Here is a 16,713-nt window from a genome sequence, read left to right on the forward strand (position 1 = left end):
TTAGAATAAAATCTATAATTCCTGCTTCATGACTTAGTGAACTATGATCATACATGGTTGAACATCCATTAAGTTATCAGCAGGCATTCATATATGTAGTTAACTCAAGAGGAAAATACACAACAGAGTGGGTTGAACTAACTAGAATGAAAAGTTTGATATTATTGAACTCAGAGATCAGATTTAAAGTTATTTTTCCAAATCTGCCTTCTGGAACTGATTAGTTTTTCAGTAAACCTCAGTTATACTCTGTCTGTATCATTTTATGTTGCATTAGAACAAAAGAGGCAAAGCAAAACTGGTTGCCCAACCCAACCTGTGACCATGAGCTGTGGGACTTTTTTACCCAAAACAGTTTTGCTTCTCCAAATTAGAGAACTGGATGATGACTTTGACCTTTGACCTATGATGACTTTGACCTCAGAGAGGCTTTAAGATCCATTGAAAGTTTAACAGCACTGAGCTCTCTGCTCATTCAGGAAATGTGATTCAGAAGGAAGTCCAGTCTGAGTTCATGAATTTGTAGTTTATCAGACACTACAACACTCAAGTCTGTGTTTTAATCTTATATTACTGAGTGAGACTATATAAATGTTTCCAAGGGGAAGGAACAACAACAGGATACTTGTTGTAAGTTACTGAAGACATAAAACATCTGCATGCCAATAAATTAAGTAACTGATTTCCATTAAGTAGTTCTGCAGCATCAGAGTCTAATTCAGTGATAAAAAGACATAAAATCTGTAACATGTGGATGTCCTCTGGTCTGAGGTGCTGGGGGGACCAGTTAGAGACCAGCAGCTGGATGTCAGTGGTTGGACTGGTGGACTACTTCAGTGAAGAGTAGACGACGTCTGGCTCTGGTTTAAAGTCTGAACACAAACACACACAATTCAAACAACAGGAAACATGATTACAAGCTTTGTAGTTCAGTCAAGACCTCCAATCTCCACCTCTCTGCATCACACACAGTCCCAGTTCAGACTTTACTGGGAACCAGTTTTAGATACAAATCAGAACGTCCACACTGCTCACACTTTAAACTGCTTCTTCAAATTATTCTAGTGTGGTTTAGTGTTTCTTTCTCTCAGCTTCAGTTCTTACTTTTTGTTTGTCATTAGTTCCCTCTGTGTTCCGTCTGTAGTTTCTCTGCCTCACCTCTCAGTGTTTCATGTCTTACTTCATTTATGCTGCTGTTTCTGATGGTTGTTTGTGTCAATCTTCATTCCTGTTTTACTTTGTCAGTGAGGTTCAGTCTTTGACTGAAAGAGCTGCTCAGCACCCTCACAGACTCATGCAGAGGGAGATGTGGGTTGTTCATGATGTAATACTGAGTGCATACGTGTGTTCTCACTATAGCAAGAGTAAGTATAGATACATCTAGCACAATATATACCTGGATGGTCTACTGATAACCAGCAGTAATGACAGTTGTTCTGTAGTTATTCATTTGTAGTCAACTGGACTGTCAGACATCTTGCTAATATGTTTCAATTTATCTCAAAGTCCTAGTGAAACATTTATGGACCGTATCCTACTGAAGACTAGTAACATTTTGCTCTCTGGGTACAGAAACAGTGCTCTGTTTTTTTTCTCTCAAGCTCAGAGGTTTTACTTTGTAGGTGAACTGTTGTGTGCAGTTTTAGAGAAACAAATAAAAAAAAATCTAGTGTTTCTTGCAGGTTCAATCAAAAATAGACCCTGCACTATTGTCGGTGTTATTCTATTGCACGTCAACTTCAGCTGCCTGCCTGATGTACCTGCAGGGTTATAAGGAGAGTCACAATTATATGTTGCACCATTTCCTGTATTTGAAGCAACACTACGCTGTTGAAATTCATGCACTATAACTTGTGTTTTCACTGCACAAGTTTATTTTTGTTGAATCTGATTGTGAAGATTTGTGTTCTGTGTTCATTTCCAGCTCTTTATTTTTATTCTTGGACTTGACTAGAGTACCTCTGCATGATTCACAGTTCAGGGTAATATTTCATTAGCTTACACTGAGCTTTGTTGGAGCCCCTTAGTTCATCCTGTCTAAAACAATCTGTATTAGCTCCTCTCCCTTTAAGGCAACTTTCTACCATGCTTTCTACCTTGCTGCCAATCACTAATAAAAGGTTGAAATAACAGGTGGCTGGAGCATATGTCACTGAGACCATATTAGGTATCGATGATATCATACAAACCCAAGAGTAGAAAAATCATTATATGTTTAGAGCAATCTGCAGCCTGCACTTTTGGTTCTCATGGATTACTTTATTTAAACTTTTCTTAGCTTAGCCTAGCATAATGACGGTAAACAGGGTGAACAGCCCAGCTGTACCTGAGCTTTCTTGTCCTGATGGTTGTTTGTCCATTACTGACATCGTCAGAGCCCACTGCTGGGTAGACCACAGTTGTGTCAGTCTCTGTAATATTAAGCATATAAAATTACTGAAGCTACCACTGTTATATTATTACTCAACAGCTGCAAAGTAATTGACAAGATTAGGTGATTAAGCGATTTTTATAATCGGCAGCATTTTTCAGCTTTCCTATGTTAACACCTCTGCTGTGAAACTCATAATGACCAGAAATAACTGACGGCTCATTCTGTGAAAAACAACTGTGGATGACCACAAGGCTGCTATATTCTAATAATACAAATGCACACACTATACCACAAAGCACAAAGCAAAAGGGTTCTCATGAATTGAACGCTAGCATTAGATCTTGTGGTGAGACGTTTAAACCTTAACCTGGTTCACACTAACTGGGGTCATCAACAGGAAGTAGCTGCTGTGGTTTTACATGCAAGTTTAAAAATGGTTCAAATGTCTGAGAGGCTGAAAACACAGCTAAAGGTCTACGGTCTGTTCAATCTGTGACTTAATTGGCTTCACACTAAGCCAAAAAAAATTATCTTCTCAAGAACTTTCACAGGCACAACTTTCTGAGAAGATGGAATGATCTTCCTGCAGTCCTGACCTCAACCTCACTGAACACTTGTGGAATCAGCTTGTGAGTGCTAGTCATGCCATCATGAACAACACAAACACATACAATCTACATACTTGACTCTGCTGCTCAACTCACAAATTTTCCTTACAAATCTTGTGCCATTTAAGAGAAGAAACAGACTTTCCAACAGTATAAGATTTATTGCCAAGAAGTAATAAATTAGTGTTACAACAAAGAAATCAAAGAGAAAGTTCCTTACTAACGCCCTATTTCTGAAACATCCTCACCCCTACTTTGCAGTGTTCCTTAATTGTAAAGTTGCAAAAAAGTTGTTTTAGAAACAAATCTAACAACTCAGCAGCCATTTGAAACACGTCACATAGTTTTGCAATTATATTTAAAATTTTAAATGTCAACCTCAACCCTTTTGATGGAAACACAGTACTACCTTTGCTTTTTCTGATTGGCTGTTGTTGAGGATCTGATAATTGGATGTAACTGTACATGACATAAGTGATGATGTCATCTTCTCCAGCTTCTTCTTGATCTGCTGAAATGATGCAAAATTAAAAATAATATAAATTAAATATCTAAAAACAGGTTGCATTTAGGAAAGTTGTAACTATAATAATAATGTATGTGACCTTTATTCTACTGAAGAATCTTAAACACGAACAATCAGGAAGTCTGAGTCTCACCTTCAGGTTTCCTGTGAGCACATCGTCTCACCAGCAGAACCAGTAACACCAGTAGAACCACAACACAGGATGATCCAACAGAGGAGACCAACATCATAGAGAGAAGAGGATGAGAGCGTGATGGAGGAAGAGCGATGGAGGTGGAACCAGGAGGAGAGGTGAATGTAGGTGGAGGTGTGGATGTAATGCCTTGAGCAGTTATTGATGGAGATTTGGTGGCAGTGAGTGAATGTGAGCTGGTGGGTGAGGGTGTGATGGTGGGTGGAGTTGTGGTGCTAGATGTATGTATAGAGGTGGGTGAAGATCTGACAGTTGTGGTGGTTTTGGTGGTGGGTGTAGATGTAGTGGTGGATGTAGGTGGAGGTGTGGATGTAGGTGGAGGTGTGGTGGTGTGTTCCCCTAAAATAAAGCAAACACAGTCACTAAGTTGTCGTCACATTGTGAATGTTGAAAGCTGCAGAAACACAGACAGGTGAGTGTGTCACCTGTGACAGTGATCCAGCTGGATGGAGACTCTCCATGACCGCTGATGTCACACTTGTAGAGGCCTTCATCAGACCTGGAAACATGCTGGATGGTCATGTGACCTGTAGGCTGCTTCCTGATGAGGGAGCCATCTTTATAGAAAGCAGCTGGGAGGTTGGAGGGAGTGGTCTTTGTTTTACAGAGCAGAGTGATGTCATCTCCCTCCATCACAGGGAGGACAGGACTCTGCAGGATCACTGATCCACCTCAACACAGAGACAAACTACAGCATTTCATCCATTTACACACAGCTTCATCAACACTAACTCCACACACTCAGCTTACCAGTGTCATACCTTTGTTCCTGGCTCTCCACTCTCTTAGTCTCTGAATGTGTTTCATCCGATGACACTATATGACATTTCATCTTTACTTGATAAAATGGAATTATCTACCTGCCCAAATGACTTTATCCATACAGCATTATTTAAAATCTGTTTTCTTGCTAATGGCCTTGTGTTGTAGAAATACACAGCTCAGAAATTACAGGCATATCTCTAAGATCCCTTTCTTGTGAAAGCTTCTTAAAAACGTGGCCAAACAAATCATTTCTTTTATGGAAAAGCATGACATCTTTGACAAATTTCATTCTGGGTTTATGTGTGCTTCACTCTACAAAAAGTCCTTTACTCAAGGTTTCTAGTGATTTCTAGTGATATTTTGAAGTCGGTTGACTCTGCTGCATCCACTCTAATGGTTATCCTGGAGCTTATTTCTGCCTTTGGCACTGTTGATGACAGTATTTTGATTAACAGGCTCTTAGGTTTTGCTCTAAAGTGGTTTAAATCCTATCTTTCTGACAGAAAGTTCGGTGTTTTTGCAAACCAGGTGATGCCAGACTCTAAGAGTCTGTTCTGTGGGGTACCACAGGGCTCAGTCTTGGGAACAATTCTCTAACCCTTTTTTTTGGTATATTTTCACCCTAGGCAAATAATTTGGCAATTTTCTCGTGCGTCTTATCATTTCTTTGCTGACGATATTCAGCTTTACTGTTCTTTTAAGCCAAATTAATATTTAAAGTTGTCCTGCTTGATAAACTGTTTTAGTATTAGCAAACAGTGTGTCTCTGACAACTGCTTGCAGGTGAACTCTGATAAAATAGAAACCCTAATTAATGCCCATGAAAACTGAATAATTGAAATCAAGCAATACCTTTGTGTACAGGTTCGTCTGGCAAACCAAACCTCAGATGTCACCAGTCTATTATTCAAACAAAGACAAAGACAGACTTCAAATCCATTTGAAAGCCTGAAGCTCAGCCTTGTCCATCCTAGCTGGAAAACTGAAAAACCAGTGTTATTTGTAATCTATCGTCCACCTGTCATGGTCCTGGATCATTTTATCTAAGCGGTTTGAGTTTTATGTGTTTTTGTCATTTTTGTATTATGTTAAGGCTACTTTGTTATTTTAAGTGTTATTTGGTAAGTGCCTGGGTTTTTCAGTTTAGTTTTGGTTTATTGGATTCTGCTTTGGGGTCATATCTTACATGCACACAGCTGGATTCATGACAACACCTGGAGAGATACTTACAGAAATACTCTGTAAGTCTTGTTTTTCAGACTTTATCTGATTTGGTGCTCAGCTTAGATACAATAATTGTTGTCATATGTCAGCAGTGTTGGGTAAGTTACTTTAAAATAGTAACTTAGTTACATTACTAGTTACTTCTCTCAAAAGTAACTTAGTTACTTCAAGTTACTCATTACTTTCAGAGTAACTAGTTACTAGGGAAAGTAACTTTGGTTTTACTCAGAATTCTCTTGTTAATGTGTTTCTTCCATAACTTTGCCAGTCTTCTAGCTTGCTTACTTGCCACAAGTGCACTGTGCCACCCACCAATAGAAAGGAAAAGATAATGTGCATATTTCCACGAGAGAAATCCCACGCCTGGACCGTCATTGACTGCTGCCATGATTCTAGCCTACGTCACAGCGTCATGTGCGCCTTTTACATCCAACACAAAAACTGAAAAAAAATCCCACGCCTGATTCTATCCTAGCCTGCTTTTTACATCCAACACAAAAACTGCAGTCGTGGTGCTTTCGATTGTACTCAGAACTCGGAAATTCTGCCTTCTGAATAGGAAGATGTAGGCAACACCAGACTGCAGATGAGCTGCATACAGGGCTGGACTGGGACAGAAAATCGTCCCGGGCATTTTGACTAGAGACCGGCCCACCATTATAGGAAAAATCATAAAGCCTTTGAATGAAAACAAACGCTGTTGTGACAGTGATGTTCACTGTTTTGATGGTATATATGCATCAATCTATCAATCGTTTGTTGTAAGATTCAGATAATTATTTTTTAAAAGCTAGACATTTTATATGAGAATAAGAAAGAAAAGTATTTCTTTGTGCCCCCCTTTCCCTGTTAATGCCGTACATGCCCCCCTGGCAAAACTTTGCTAGATCCGCCCCTGCACAGTTACCAGCTGTCAGCTACTTAGAAAAGGATCCTGGGGTTATTTGTCTCTCAGAAACTGTTCATAACTTCCCTTCAACTCATTCATGTCACCTAAAAGGTAAACCTGTTTCTCCATCACCTGTTCAGCTCTGATGATCCAGTAAGGACATCTCCTGGTTTCATCTTCATGTTTCCCTCTCACCAGATAACCAAACCGACATCATGACCAGCAGTTTTGCAGCTGTGGCTCCAGCAAACATCAGCTGATACTAGAAATTAATATTAAATAAATTCTAACAACAGCTGATCAAGCTTAAACGTGCTGCTGTTGTTTAGCGCGACATCCGCTGGTTTCCTCTTTCTGGCGCAAAGTGAGCGATAAACAGAGAAAAGCCGATCAGCTGATCATTGATCAGTTTCATGATTGAAGTAGAAACAGGAGAGGGAGGGGGAGAGAATGAAAGAAGAAGAGGCAGCTGTGCAGCAAGACACAGAATAACTCCAGCTTTGTGACTTTTTCATTGTAGCTGAATTACGGGACAAACTCTGTTCCTTTTCACCTCAATAAGAAACGCGTAATATTTTCTCTGAATACCAGACGGGACGGTTGGCAACTCTAATAACTTATGAACAAAATAAAGTTCAACATCATTAACTTCATAGCACCCACCCAGCTGTATAGAAACTCCGTCATGCTAGCTAGCACGCAGTACGGAAAAAGACAGAATAACGAAAATAAACTCCACCTAAACTTGGTTTATATCTGACCCAGAGAGACTGCAGGTCATAACTTCTTACCTGAAGTTCACCTGACACTCTCGGACCGGCGGCCGCCTCGGGTCTATTTTCCTTTTGCGTCCCTTTTCCTTCATCCACCTGCTGGCCTCCACCACTTGCTAATGTTACTGAATCTGTGGAAGCTCTGTGATAGCCACCACACGAAGTAACGAGTAACGAGCCTATCTAAATCCCAGTAACGACTAACGCGTTCCTGATTTTGGCATAATAACTAGTTACCGTGCTCGTTACTACAATAATAACGTAGTTACTTTAATGCGTTACTTAATAACGCGTTAGTCCCAACACTGTATGTCAGTAATAGTTGTCAAACAGCTAATACTGTGAGGAACATTGGAGTCATTTTTGATCTCCTTCAACGCACATATTAAACACATATGTAAGACTGCTTTCTTCCATTTGCGCAACATCTCTAAAGTTAGAAATATCCTGTCTCAGACTGGCGCTGAAAAAGTAGTTCACGCATTTATTACTTCCAGGCTGGATTACTCTAATTCATTAATGTCAGGATGTCCATAAACTCCCTGAAAAGCCTTCAGCTGATCCAAAATGCTTTAGCAAGAGTACTGACAGGGACTAGAAAGAGAGAGCATATTTCTCCTGTTTTGGCTTCCCTTCATTGGCTTCCTGTTAAATCCAGAATTGAATTCAAAATTCTCCTTCTCACATACAAGGTCTTAAATAATCAGGCCCCATCTTATCTTAATGACCTTGTAGTACCATATCACCCTATTAGAGCACTTTGCTCTTGCACTGCAGGCCTACTTGTTGTTCTTAGAGTATTTAAAAGTAGAATGGGAGGCAGAGCCTTCAGTTTTCAGGCCCCTCTTCTGTGGAACCTCCCTTAGTTATGCTGCAACAGACATAAGCTGCTGGGAGATTCCCATGATGCACTGAGTTTTCAGGCACCTTTCTCATTCAACATGTGTTAAAAGACCTTTCTGCATTGAATGACACTTGTTATTAACCTCTGTCTCTCTTCCACAGTACGTCATTCATCATGTCTTCCTTCTCTCACCCCAACCGGTTGCAGCAGATGGCCGGCCCTACCTGAGCCTGGTTCTCCTGGAGGTTCCTTCCTGTTAAAGTCTTTCCTTCCCACTGTCACCAAAGTGCTTGATCATAGGGGGTCGTTTGATTGTTGGGTTTTTATCTGTATGTATTATTGTACGGTCTACTTATAATACAAAGCACCTTGAAGCAACTGTTGTTGTGATTTAGTGGTATATAGATTGAATTGAACTCGGGAGCCATTCTTGTGAATGAATCAGAAACAGTGTTTGTTTGTTTTATTCAACTAATAAATATGTCTAAGTGTCAAACGGTTGTCTCGCAAGCTGAATTAGAGGTTAATTTTTATGCTTTTATTTTATCACAGCTTGATTATTGTAAGAGCTATTTATGTGTTTGAATAAGATCTTGACCATCTTCAGTCAGCACAAAATGTTGCTTCTGCTAGGCTTTAACAACACAAAAAAGACACTGCACAAAATTCATATAAAAATCTTTGTCCTTACTTTTAAAGCCCTGTGTGGTCAAGCCCCAGCTTATATTTCTGACCTTCTAGAATGCAGCACCTATTCTTGTAGTCGAAGGCTATTAACGGTCCCTGTAACTCATTTTAAGACCAGGGTTGACAAATACTTTAGAGCTGTGGATTCTTTTAAGAATCAACTAAATTCTCATTTATTCAAATTAGCTTTTAACTAGTTTTAGGCTGTATGATGTTATATGTATGCTGTTTTATATTTTTGTTCTCAGTTTTTTTTTTATTGTAAAGCACTTTGCGATTTTTGATCTACTTACCAGTGACTGTGAGGTGAACCATGTTACTGACGGTGCCTTCTCTGGACTCACACCAGTAAACTCCACTGTCAGATGGGTAAGTATATCTGATGTTACAGGAAGAACCAGCTGGTGTTCCCCACCCATCTCCACACTGAGTCCTCTGTTGTTTGCTTGTGTTTCTCCTCAGAGTCCATCCAGCAGAGCTGTCGTCCTCCTCACAGCTCAGAGACACAAAGTCATATTGAAAGAACTGGGAGCTGCTGGGACTCACAGTCAGACGAGCTGTGAGGGTTAAAATGAAAAATTGATTATGTTACTTATTATGATACTTGATAAAAAGGTCCAAATGGTTTATTGCTTTTATTATTTTATAATTTTCATTCTCAAAACATCAAACCAAACAGATCATATTACATTACATTTTCCATTAACACAATAAATTATATTGGAACTGTACTAAATTCCGTAACATTACAGTTACATTACAACATTAACATTAACAGTAACATTACAGTTACAGTTATGGTGTTGCTTGCATTACAAATGTTCTTCAGTTTTCTGCACACCAGGAAAAAAGAAATATGGCGTAGAAACTGAACATTAACAGTGTTGCCTGAAAACTTCTTTGTTTGATCACTTCTTAATGAAATTAACGAAAGCTAGAATAATTGGCCCTAAAAATCTTAGAAATGTGGTATCTAAGCAGATACTTACTGTGGATGGCATTATTCTGACGTCCAGTAACACTGTGAGGAAGGTGTTGTTTTTTTTACAGGATATGTCCTTCAGTGAATATATTAAACTAAAATGTAGCTGTATGCTGCAGCAAGAGCACTGACAGGAATTACAAAGAGAGAGCATATTTCTCCTATGTTAGCTTCTCTTCACTGGCTCCCTGTTAAATCCACAACTGAATTTACAGTGGTGTGAAAAAGCATTCGTGCTCTTTCTAATTTCCTGTTTTTGTATGTTTGTCACACTCACTGTAAATGTTTCAGATGATCAAACACATTTAAATATTAGACAAAGAAAACACAAATGTAGTTTATAAATTAAATTACACCAACGCCACCATGGAAAGAATCCATGCTCAGATGGCCCTGTGTGGAAAAAACGATTAAGTGTGACAAACATACAAAAAAAGGGAAATCAGGTAGGGCACAAAGTGTCATGGTTCTGGGTCATTAGACCCAGCAATGTTTTGTTGTGTGTTATGGTGATTTCTTCGGGGCAGGGATAGCTCAGTAGGTAGAGTGGTGGCCCCATGATCGGAAGGTCGGGGGTTCGATTCCCCTGAACAGCTACCCTGAGGTACCCCTGAGCAAGGTACCGTCCCTACACACTGCTCCCCGGGCGCCCAGTGGCTGCCCACTGCTTCACTGAGTGAATGGGTTAAATGCAGAGAGGGATTTTCCCCACGGGGACCAATAAAGTACACTTTCTTCTTCTTTTAGTTGTAATGTATTGAGATGGTTTTGCTTCAAAGTTTAGTTATTCTTGATCTATATTTTCTTGTTGCTTTGTCATTCCCCATTTCCTGTCTAAGTCTGTCATGTCCTCTGTCTTCGTTCCTTAGCCAATGCATTTAATATTTAGATATTAAATATTTAGATTTATTAATCTCTGTCCGTCTTCCACAGCATTTCTTTTGTTTTATCTCCCCCAGCTCACCCTAACCAGTTGTGGCAGATGGCTGCCTCTCTCTGAGTTTAGTTTTGCTGAAGGTTTCTTCCCACTTTAAGGGAGGTTTTCACTTCCACTGTCGCCAAAGTGGTTGCTCAAAGGGGGTTGTCTGATTGTTGTGGTTTTCTTTTCATCTTTGTAGAGTTCTCTCTCTCATTATGAAGCATATTGAGCACCTTGATGGTGAGTGTATGTTTCCACAGGCCCCGCTAGTTAAGAGACTTATTCCTCATGATGAGCGAAATCAAGACAGAACATCTTTAACTGGTCTTTAACTCGCTAACGAGGAAAGGCTTTGGTCAGAACCAGGCAGTGGAGCTATGCTCCTCACCTGTCTCTAGCCCAAATACTTTAAAGAGCAGCTGTCCTCGCAACCTTTTTAATGACAAACTGTTACAATACACATCACAGCACCTCCCTCCGTAAAACCCCCCTTGGTTGTGAAGACAAGGCCCTATGCGTGTTTATGTGTGTGCACGTGTATGCATGTGCAAGAACTTGTGTTTGTGTGTGACCTCCTGCTCACCAAAAGGATAATAAAATCAGGAAGCAAAATCAAACAGAATCTTCACAAGGGATGTGCTTGTGATAAAACACTACAGCCTCCTCCCAGAACCTTAAGAGGGAGGGGGACAAAGGAATGTCTTGATCCTGTAGTTTGAACTAAAACTTTACAAATTTAAGAAGCACAATGGCAACATTCAACAATCTGACTTAACAGTGAGTGTTGTATTGTGCTGAATTGAATTCACTCCTACGTTAAAATGTCAAACTTTATGTGTTTATAGTCTGATGCAAAAATTGTTCTCCGTAGATTTCACCCGTTTAATACTGTTAGAAGGGTGGAGTTGTTGTTTTTTAATAACTTGCATGTTTGGTGTCTTCTGGCCTTCACGCATAAAGCAGCAGACAGGCAGCCCTCCTTAACTTGTGTCCTCCTGGCGGTTTCTTCCTGAGTATTTCTCTCCCAAATGTTTGCTCAAACGGGGTTGATTGTAAGGATTTTCTTTGTATTATTGTAGAGTCTTTATCTTACAGTATAATGTGCTTTGTGTTTTGACTCTATGGGATTAATATAAAATTGAATTGAAAAAGAAAAAAACAATCAAAGAATGTTTTTTGTTCTTTTAATTTTCCATATTTTTAAAGAATTACATTTTTTCGGCACATTTGTGCTACAGTCAACTAATTTCAGTCCATAGGCAGGAGGAAGAGAGTAGTTGTAGTTTTTGTAAACTGTGGAGATATATAGCCAGGAATCCAGAGTAATGTTAAAGCTGAGTGAATGCTGACCCCAGCTCAGCAGCCAGATGCTGAACTTCAACAGGTAACAAACTGATCAGTAGTCAGGCTGCAGCCTCCATTTCTACCTGTTCATGTTTCTACAGAATCACTGTGGTAATCACTTTAAAGTGTCTTTGCACCGGTTTCCATCTTTATTTTGTGTTGTATTTGTACACAAATGCTAAGTGAAATATCACCAATACAAATCACTTAATGTGTCCTCATTAAGTGTATTGTTGTGTGTGGCTGTAGCCTTAGCTTTTATCTTTGTTAAATGGTAATTATGAGGCTGTGTATTTCAGGTCATTTTATAGCATAGGTGTCAAACTCTGGCCGCCTAATTACATTTGGCCCGCGAAGCCATACCAAATTACTATTAGAGCTGGCCTACTGGTATTATACAGCTAATATACAGTGGGGCAAAAAAGTATTTAGTCAGCCACCGATTGTGCAAGTTCCCCCACCTAAAATGATGACAGAGGTCAGTAATTTGCACCAGAGGTACACTTCAACTGTGAGAGACAGAATGTGAAAAAAAAATCCATGAATCCACATGGTAGGATTTGTAAAGAATTTATTCGTAAATTAGGGTGGAAAATAAGTATTTGGTCAATAACAAAAATAAAACTCAATACTTTGTAACATAACCTTTGTTGGCAATAACAGAGGTCAAACGTTTACTATAGGTCTTTACCAGGTTTGCACACACAGTAGCTGGTATTTTGGCCCATTCCTCCATGCAGATCTTCTCGAGAGCAGTGAAAAACAGCCCCATAGCATGATGTTTCCACCCCCATGCTTCACAGTAGGTATGGTGTTCTTGGGATGCAACTCAGTATTCTTCTTGAGTTTATACCAAAAAGTTCTACTTTGGTTTCATCTGACCACATGACATTCTCCCAATCCTCTGCTGTATCATCCATGTGCTCTCTGGCAAACTTCAGACGGGCCTGGACATGCACTGGCTTCAGCAGCGGAACACGTCTGGCACTGCGGGATTTGATTCCCTGCCGTTGTAGTGTGTTACTGATGGTGACCTTTGTTACTTTGGTCCCAGCTCTCTGCAGGTCATTCACCAGGTCCCCCCGTGTGGTTCTGGGATCTTTGCTCACCGTTCTCATGATCATTGTGACCCCACGGGATGAGATCTTGCGTGGAGCCCCAGATCGAGGGAGATTATCAGTGGTCTTGTATGTCTTCCATTTTCTGATGATTGCTCCCACAGTTGATTTTTTCACACCAAGCTGCTTGCCTATTGTAGATTCACTCTTCCCAGTCTGGTGCAGGTCTACAATACTTTTCCTGGTGTCCTTCGAAAGCTCTTTGGTCTTGGCCATGGCGGAGTTTGGAGTCTGACTGTTTGAGGCTGTGGACAGGTGTCTTTTATACAGATGATGAGTTCAAACAGGTGCCATTAATACAGGTAACGAGTGGGTGACAGAAAAGCTTCTTACAGAAGACGTTACAGGTCTGTGAGAGCCAGAGATTTTCCTTGTTTGAGGTGACCAAATACTTATTTTCCACCCTAATTTACGAATAAATTCTTTACAAATCCTACCATGTGGATTCATGGATTTTTCTTTCACATTCTGTCTCTCACAGTTGAAGTGTACCTCTGGTGCAAATTACTGACCTCTGTCATCATTTTAAGTGGGGGAACTTGCACAATCGGTGGCTGACTAAATACTTTTTTGCCCCACTGTATATATTGTTTGGTATAAAGCTTTGCTTGTTCCATATTCAGTTTTCCAGCAAAACTTATTTGAGTCCATAAGAAAAGATTAATTCTTATATCTGGAGGAAGATTTTTTTTTTCAATAAATATTAACGTTAGCCCGTGACTTTGTTCCAGTTTTGAATTTTGGCCCACTGTGTATTTGAGTTTGACACCCCTGTTTTACAGGGTAACATGGTAATGTATTGAGTATTATAACAAACTACTATCTGTAATGTGTAATGCATACATTTTTTGATTAACAATATCAGGACTGGCAGGCATTTCTAGCTACATTTTATAAAATAACCCAGTGTTGGGAAGGTTACTTTTAAAATGTATTCCACAACAGATTACAGAATATGTGCCCCAAAATGTATTTATAATGTGTTCTGTTATATTACTCAATGAGTATAATGTATTCTGAATGCTCTGGCTCGTAGCCGAAAAGTAGCTTTACTTTGTTGTCTGGGTCAACTTTGCTAGCGAGAGACAGAGAGAGGCGTTGAATGACATGAACACAGTGTACAGTCACCAGATCGAGACCCCTGCATTAGAGTCTCTTATTGCATAAAATAAGTAACTGTATTTTGATTACTACCTTTTTAAACAAGAACCGTAACGGAATACAGTTACTCATATTTTGTATTTTAAATATGTAGCGATACATGTATTGCCCACGAATACTGCGCAAGTGCCCTGTACTTATGTGCATTTTGCGGGCAACAAATCAGGTTTTTGCAAGAAACAATGAAACAAGTACTGTAAGTACTTACTGGGTTGTGGCCCGTGTTATGGAGTGACGTAATTTCATCTATTTTCAAACTTCCATGTATTTTAAAGGGAAAGAGATACAGATTGTTCTGTAAATAATTTTTAGTATTGCAGCAACCCGAGTAATTACTGGTTCTGCTTAAGTAATTTTCTGCATAATGGAAGTTTCACTATTAAGTCTGTCTTATATATTATCTATAAAATTAAAACTATCATAATCACTTTTCTTGTTGCAGGGTAGTTGCGCCTTGTTGCCCACAAATTGCATGCAAGTATTGGGTACTTGTGCCTTATTCGCAGGTCGTGTAATAAAGTGTTACCACATTTCTGAGGTCTAAACTGTGACAGAAGAAGGTTACTGACCTTGGTTTGTTGAGCAGCTCAGCAGTGAGATCAGAACTAAAGAGAAATGACACTCAGGTTGATTTGAGTGTCATTTCAAATCAACTCCACACAAACAGCTGACAAACACACAAACTCTCTCTGGTATATCTGCTCATTTTCTATTTGATGACAGGAATATGTTTCAAAAACATTTGGACAACAAAAGATGGGGAAGTGTGTAATAGTAAAACAGAACATCCCATATGTATATTCTTACAGTTTATACTGTTCTAGCTCCTCTATTCAAATTTAATTATTATTTTTTTAAATCTCAGAAACAGCACTGAATGTAATTGTTGTGATCATAAATATGTGCACTGACTACACTGTTCATATAATACAACATGTCCTCTACTCCTAAAAGAAACCACAGTACACTCATGTGTCCACTGTGCAGCTGTGTTGATATGAGTGAATGATTTGATCTTTTCACTGCCTGCTGTGTTTCCTCGACTCCTGAGCAAAGATAAAGAGTCAGTTCAGACCTGCAGTTGGTCCTCGTGGTGTTTTGAACTTGAATTCAGCCTGATTTGTTTTTTATGTCTTCTCCTCCATCATCAGTTATCAGGAGAGCAGACAGTCAAAGTACAAGAATTCAAACAAACACAGAGATTCTACTTACAGAGCAGACACAGCACAGATGTTTCCTTCATCGTCCTTCTCACTCATTTGAGCTTTTTTTCATTTCTGTCACTGACACCAAGTAAAGCCCGCCCTCTTCCTCTGAGCACCAGCTTTTCTATTGGTTCAAATAGAGTTAGTGGTTAGTGTGTGTGTATATGTACGCCCCCCTCAGTGAGAGAGGCAGATATGAGCTGAAACACAGGAATCAAACCAGGGACGCTGCTGTTATGGAGCTGAACTGGAACCATTCAGACACTGAGGCCCTCTGAACACATTTTAATTACAGCTGTGCAGAGACACACTGATGACTGACTGGAACACTGATTCACATTTTACATTAACACCATCCTCACACATGTTTATATATGGCCACTAGAGGGAGATGTTTCACTATAAATACTGTAGGACAAGAGAGGCATTATGGACAAAAACATCACATCCCCCATTTTATTTACAATATAATATTTATTTAAAATGTTCTGATTGTTCAAATATGTTATTTTTTTATTGTTGTAAAAATAATGTGTGCCCCAGTCTCCAATAAGACAGTACTGGAAGGGTAGTTATTCCTCCGTTACCACATAAAAGGGAGTATCTCCTGAAATGAGCAGCTCTCACAGTAGTAAACAAGCCCGGCCACTAACCATAATGCAGTGCCTAACAAGAGCTGTGTGAGACTATGTACAAAGGTGTAACAATGTACTATGTCTATACATTTGCAGGTAAGCAGATACAAGAGAGTAAATAACTTGAGCTGTGTTTAAAGATAAGTCAACGGGGTTACAGAGAATGTAGGAAAGTTGTCCATTAACCCCCTTTATGTGTCATTAGTATATATTCATTGGTAGCAATAACCTTGAAGCTAACAATTAGCAGCTAGAGCTAATTCGCCAGTATGAGTTGAAAACTCGTGGCATTGTCGTTTGATCTACACCTGTATCGGCTGTAATCTCAGTGGATGAAGACTGGCTATCACACTATCTTTTGTTTATGTTTATTTTACTTATGTACTACTGACAATACAATTTAATTATTTTATTTATACAAATCACAACAAGAATCACCTCAAGGCGCTTTATATTGTAAGGTAAA

The 16,713-nt window shown here is 39.4% G+C and overlaps 1 protein-coding gene across 1 annotated transcript; it reads right to left on the reverse strand.

Moving 5' to 3' along the window:
- Nucleotides 1-1,723: 1,723 nt before the first annotated feature.
- LOC146578570 (uncharacterized) lies at nt 1,724-15,683 on the reverse strand. The gene is made up of 9 exons (XM_085267824.1): nt 15,620-15,683; nt 14,977-15,012; nt 9,177-9,440; nt 4,127-4,372; nt 3,995-4,040; nt 3,642-3,823; nt 3,392-3,490; nt 2,327-2,411; nt 1,724-1,760 (listed from the first exon to the last, which is right to left on the reverse strand). Exons 1-9 carry the CDS (start codon nt 15,648-15,650, stop codon nt 1,724-1,726), a joined length of 1,026 nt encoding a protein of 341 aa, XP_085123950.1. The 5' UTR covers nt 15,651-15,683.
- Nucleotides 15,684-16,713: the final 1,030 nt, after the last annotated feature.

The sequence above is a fragment of the Mchenga conophoros genome, linkage group LG3 (genome assembly GCF_057382185.1).
Source record: "Mchenga conophoros isolate Kocher_MC1m ecotype Shallow Benthic linkage group LG3, M_conophoros_male_GT1.1, whole genome shotgun sequence".
Classification (NCBI taxonomy): domain Eukaryota; kingdom Metazoa; phylum Chordata; class Actinopteri; order Cichliformes; family Cichlidae; genus Mchenga; species Mchenga conophoros.